The following is a 6,000-nucleotide window of genomic DNA, read 5'->3' as shown; positions in this document are numbered from 1 at the left end:
CCACCTGCCGAGTAAATCCCATATTGTCTTTTTAAAAGCACAGCTGAGCATAAAATACACAAAAAGCAGTGAAAAGGAGAAAAATTTCTGGGTACTAAATTTGTGTAAAACCCACAGTAATTGTTTACTTTGGTAATTCATTAAGGATCATTTGTAACAATTTGCGGATTTCAGATCATATCTAAGAATCTTGCTTTTCTGACATAGTTTAGTCTTGATGTGTGCCATGATTTGGCTGCACTCACAGAATAACGAATAAAAACATTTTTGTTATTATGCCGGTTTCTGTCATAGTTTTGAAATCGCCCTTAAGCTCAGTGTAACATGAATGTTGACAATAGATAAATAATAGAAATGCACACTTCAGTCCATATAAGAAAGCACCCAGTCTTCTGAGGACGGGTGACGCTCCACAGGTCTGTCATATCAGGGCTGAACTCCTTCAGGTGGATGGAGCTACCCCTGGAGATACAGGCAATTTCGAGGAGGCAGTTATCATCCCCATAAACTGATTTGGCGCTGTATCTTCTATTAAAGTTTTTATTTAAATGTACGAAATTGTAACGCAAGTTAATGTGTTTTTTGTTTTTTAAAGACAGGATGCACGTGACAGATGATTGAATTTCAGGTTTTAAGACCTTTATATGTCTTTTAAAGTTCTGCACAGGAAAAGGATAAATGCATGATAGGGTTTTCTGACGCACGTTGGTGCACTTATGAGTAACATCTTTAATTCAGACAGGAGACGAGCTGTTCTCGAAGGCAGCAGACTCTGGTCTGACCGGGTCCGGACTCAGGATTCTGGTCTACGTCAATAGAGGAACCATCCCAGTCCTCAGAGGAGCGCAGCGGAGGCGCTGTGCTGCCAAACATGCGCAGATTAACAGGCAGTTAGCGCGTCTTTGATCGCCTTTTCTGCAGGTGGCCTCTGTTTTTCCGTGCGTCAGGACGCACTGACCACAAACTAAAACTTGGCTTGCTGTGATTTTTCTTTTCTGATCACCATTGGATCAGCAGAAGATGTTGGCGAGAAAAAGTATAATCCCAGATGAGTTTGGTCTGCTGGGACTTGTTTCTCGGATGCCGCGTAAACCGGTGTTCAGGGACCGCGTGAACAAAGCGCGCTTCATCGCCAAAAACGGTTCGTGCAACTTGGCGCACAAGAACATCCGCGAACAAGGCCGCTTCCTGCAGGACGTCTTCACCACTCTGGTGGACCTGAAATGGCGTTTTACGCTCGTCATCTTCACCACGACGTTCGTCAGCAGCTGGTTGCTGTTCGCTATGAGCTGGTGGCTCGTAGCTTTTGCGCACGGAGACCTGGACCCTGAGCACAACGGAACCCACTGCGTCACCAATGTCAAGTAAGAAAGAACTGGCCTCACGATGTTATGGGATTAAAAGGAAAAGGCGTAACTTTTAATGCCTTAAAATTTTACAAACTACTGAAATGTTTGATAAAGTCCTTTTTTACACTCCACATTCCCCTTTTTCTCAGAAGATGGGAGGACGAGTAGGGGAGACCTGTTATGTAGCTTGAAAGTTATTGCGTTCTTGTTCCCCAGGGGTGCCATTCACAAGACAACTTTTTTATAGTGGCGGGGGGGGGGGGGGGGGGGGGGGGGGGGGGGGGGTGGTAGTGCTGCTGCTGATAACTCCACCTCTGTTCACAAGAAGCAGTGAAGCATCATCCAGAACACTGATCACCAACCCTGAATGTACTGTGTCAGTACTCAGGGAGACATGATTTGAAGGTATTTGTGAATTCTTCCCTCAGGTCCTTCACCTCAGCTTTCCTGTTCTCAATCGAGGTTCAGGTGACCATTGGCTTTGGAGGACGGATGATTACAGAACAGTGTCCAACTGCAATCACCGTCCTCATCTTGCAGAATATAGTGGGACTCATCATCAATGCCATCATGTTGGGTAAGAAACTGCATCCTGGGTGAGGGGTCTCATCCTCAGAAGGGCCCTCATGTTTTGGCCCTAATCCGGCTCTGTGTTACGTTTTTGTTTTTGTTTTTTTTCTCCTGTCCTCATCTTTGCCACTTCTTTGAGCTTCAGTTTTGATTTTCTATTTGTTATTTCATAGTTTCTGTTTTTGTTTTCTGTTTATTATGCATGTTTGGTTTATCATACTTTAGTCTAATCTCTCTGTTTATTTTATGTTTAATAGGTATTGTATTTTGTGGTAGTTTTTCTTCAGCTGTGATTTTCCATTTTGTATCAGTAGTTGTATCCTCTGTTATCGCTTTAGTCACTAGTAGTTTTTCAGTTGCTCTTCAGCCACATGTTGAGTTCTCTTCTAGTTTAGAGCCAGCCTTTTAGTTTCTGTTGTTCTGTTTCTGCTCTTTCATTTATTTAGTTTCGCGCACGTTTGGATTTTAGACTTCATTATTTCTTAGTTGTTGTACGTTTGTCTTGCTGCTTTTGTCTGATACGCCCCCAACACTCCACTCCTCTTGTCTAGCCACGCCTTCTTCCCCACACCTGCATCTAATCACGCCCTGATGAACCTCTGTATTTAAGTCCCATGTTTTCCTCTGTTCACTGCTCGTTCAATGTGCTTCATGCCTTGTGCTCTTGCCCTCGTTCTAAGGCTTCCTCGTGTTGTTTCTGCTCTGCGTCTTTTCTGTACTCGACTCTCGCCTGTTTTTTTAACCACGTCTTGGCCTGCACCGGTGAACCTGCTTCTCCATGTCTGATCCTCGCTTGTTGTTTGACCATGTCCCCGCCTCTCAACTATCTGTACCTTCGCCTGTACTGATTGACTTGCTGCGTATCGAACTGAGCCTGTTTTCGATAAAGCCTTTTCCTTAACCCACATCTGAGTCATGCATTTGTGTCCATCCACCCGCCGTGCCTCACCACCTCAGTTCCTAACACCTACAAGGGTGGGTTTTCTAGAAGAGCTAGAGACCACCTTGTTTATTAAAAGCATCTTAATTATAAGGTGACTGATGGACTTACAATGTGTCCATTTTCACTGCCTACTTGACAGATATTGCAAACCCTTACAGGAGCACCCCTATAATTGGGCTTCTCAGCCACTGTGTCTGTTCACACAGTAAAGACCCACAGCACTCATGCAGCTAACTATGAGGTGACTAATGTTGTAGTACTAGCAGTGGTGGGCACAGATAACCAAAAAAATTAACTTCAATAACAGATAATCAGATAACTGAAACGTTATCTTCGATAAAGATAAAACGATAAACCACTCAAAAATGTATCGGAAGTTACAGATAACAGATAACTGATAAATTCCAGTATTATCTCCAGTATACTTGGAACTACTAACAAGCTGATTTTGAGTTTTAACACCACAATCGCTTTTGGAAGCATCAACTTCCTAACCATATTAAATTATGCGGTACTCTAGTCGGCTTTAAAAATAATTTAATCTCTTGTTACAATATGGACAATTACGTTTGTTGATTTGGTATTATTTATTTTGGAGTGTGCACTATTATTTATTTTGTTGTGATGAGAAAATTCCATTTATTGATTAACCTCAAATGTATGTGCTTTGTTCCTTGTGTATTTATTGTTATGAGAATGTATTAGGTATATGTGTGTATGTATATACAGTGGTGGGCACAGCTAACCAAAAATTTAGCTTTGATAACAGTTAATCCGCTAACTGAAAAGTTGACTTTTATAAAGCTAAACCGATAAACCCCTAAAATATTTTCAGTATTGACTTCAGAACACTAGCAGCTACTGACACAACAACGAGCCAGTGTTTCTGTGTCAGATCAGCCTTCTCTCAGCAAAAGAGACCTGGTGAACAGAGAGAAAGGAAAGAGAAAGCAGAGCTAAAAGAAGCAGAAATAAAAACAATTTCTCTTTCACCATACAGACTCCCTGGCATATCACCCAAGTCATGCACAGGCAGACAGGTATGAGTTATGGTTAAAATTTTAAACAAGCTAATTCTGGACAAGGGTTAGGGTTATTATAGCGTCATTTTATAAAGTGAAAATATCAGCTTTATGTTTTAGTTTTAAAGTAATGCACTAATTTGGAAGGTTTTAGTGTTTAGACACACATGCCACAGTGCATTATGGGTAAATTAGTTTCCTGACATGAGTGGTTGGTTGGTTGGTATAACACACAACTTGCTGAAACGTGGGGAGTTTTACAAATAAATCTCTATTTGTAAATATGTTTTTTTTTTTCATTTGAAAAAAAAGTAAATTTGAAAACTGAAAATTCTGTTTAAGTGGATTCAGCACTTTTAGCAAACGTGTGGCACTTGGTATTCGTACTGCCATGAACACTGCCATCTACTGTCCGGTAGATGGCAGTGTTCATGGCATTTCATGGCAGTATGAACAGCATTTCATTTTTAAAAGCGCAGGTTTAACAAATCAGTTCAGGTTCAGGTCTTGTTAATTTTTTTATATTTAGATTTTATTTATTCTGTTAAAGAAATGTTAGTGGGTTGCAATCCCACTCAAAATGTTGAAAAAGCAAAAATGTCAATTGACAGAAAAACTAAGCTACTGTATGTAAATTTACATTTACATTCAGTGTCACTGTGTTAAATTGTGAGACACAGGCCTCTTCTTCACTGGATTAAAATGTACTGTGTGTCATTTTTGAAGTTGAGAGCAAATGCTATATCCATGATGAAATATTGTGTTTTTAACCTTTTCAGCATTATCTTTTCAAGATGATTTATTTTATTAACTTAGACTTTGACAGAAACATGCAGATAAGGTTTGATATTAAATATTACAACATAAAAGTAATTTTTTGTCAGTTATTCTTGCTTTCAATACACCACTCAAAAACCATTCAAATTGGTTTAAATACGGCTTGCCAATAATGTTTTAGAGGTATAAAACCCTACAGCTCATCAACCTCTGGTTTGAAAAAGCGCCACATTAAATAACACATCAGCCAGGAAATGACTGGTTACCCAGACTGCCTTCAAATATGAGTAAATGAAGTACTTTTTTTGGGGGGGTTCTTGTTGCATTTTGGAAATGAGGAAATGTGTCTGTCCTGAAAACAGTTTATTCAGAGTGGGTGTGCCATCTAGTGTTCAAGACAAGAAACTTCAGTCACTGACCCAGCAAGAAGTGTACCAAACATCAAATCTAGGTTTGCATCTTAGATGTACCTTCTGGCAAATTGTACCTTGAAGTTTTGAGATCCACACAATAAATGTTTTCAAAATTGCATTATATCTGTTTTAATTTTTTTGTTGTCATTATTTATTTATTTTTCTCAATTTAGCTTTGCTAAGGGACCCATTCAGAACACTTGCATTCTAATTTTTACACTTAAGTTTATATCGCAATATATAATGTTACCGTGAAGGGATTCAGTTTATACTGTGATATGAATTTTAGGTCATATCGCCCACCCGTAGCATCAGCCATCCTTTGTATACTAAAGGGAATGAGGGAAGATGTTAACGTATATTGTCAAAAGTTGTAGCATGTTCTGGTTTATTTCAACACTGGTGTCTTAAATATCAAACTGTTTCCATGTCTACAGGATGCATCTTTATGAAGACGGCACAGTCCAACCGGCGAGCAGAGACACTGATCTTCAGCCGCCATGCTGTCATTGCAGTGAGGAACAACCGCCTGTGCTTCATGATTCGCATCGGAGACCTGAGGAAGAGTATGATTATAGGAGCAACTGTCAGGTTACAAGTGAGATTTTGGTTTCATCTACATGATGGAAACTGTGTTTAATCTGGGGGAAAATCCCATCAGAGAGAAATGTCAGATAGCTCAGTTTTAGCCTTGGATTACTGTTCAGGTGGTGAGGAAGACGACTACACCTGAGGGCGAAGGAAGTGAGTTCCAATCCACCAGATTGATGTCCGACGGAGAAACGCTGTGGCTGGCAACAGCCTGTTCCTCCTCGCACCACTTATCATCTGTCACATTATTGACAAAACAGGTAAGAGTCACATGTGTACTGTGATATAGAGAGCTTTTATAATTGTCAATATTGAACTTATTGGTTCATGGAGTA

The 6,000-nt window shown here is 40.1% G+C and overlaps 1 protein-coding gene across 1 annotated transcript in view; it reads left to right on the top strand.

The window, feature by feature from the left end:
* Nucleotides 1-764: 764 nt before the first annotated feature.
* Nucleotides 765-6,000, top strand: part of kcnj8 (potassium inwardly rectifying channel subfamily J member 8) — a 34,717-nt gene continuing 29,481 nt past the window's right edge. The window contains 5 exon segments of the mRNA XM_034163649.1: nucleotides 765-1,364; nucleotides 1,778-1,926; nucleotides 5,512-5,672; nucleotides 5,782-5,820; nucleotides 5,823-5,938. Of these exon segments, the coding sequence (XP_034019540.1) occupies nucleotides 1,021-1,364; nucleotides 1,778-1,926; nucleotides 5,512-5,672; nucleotides 5,782-5,820; nucleotides 5,823-5,938 (809 nt within the window). The 5' untranslated portion in view covers nucleotides 765-1,020.

The sequence above is a fragment of the Thalassophryne amazonica genome, chromosome 22 (assembly GCF_902500255.1).
Source record: "Thalassophryne amazonica chromosome 22, fThaAma1.1, whole genome shotgun sequence".
Classification (NCBI taxonomy): domain Eukaryota; kingdom Metazoa; phylum Chordata; class Actinopteri; order Batrachoidiformes; family Batrachoididae; genus Thalassophryne; species Thalassophryne amazonica.
Note: the sequence above shows the minus strand (reverse complement) of the source record. Positions and strands in the feature narration are given on the sequence as shown.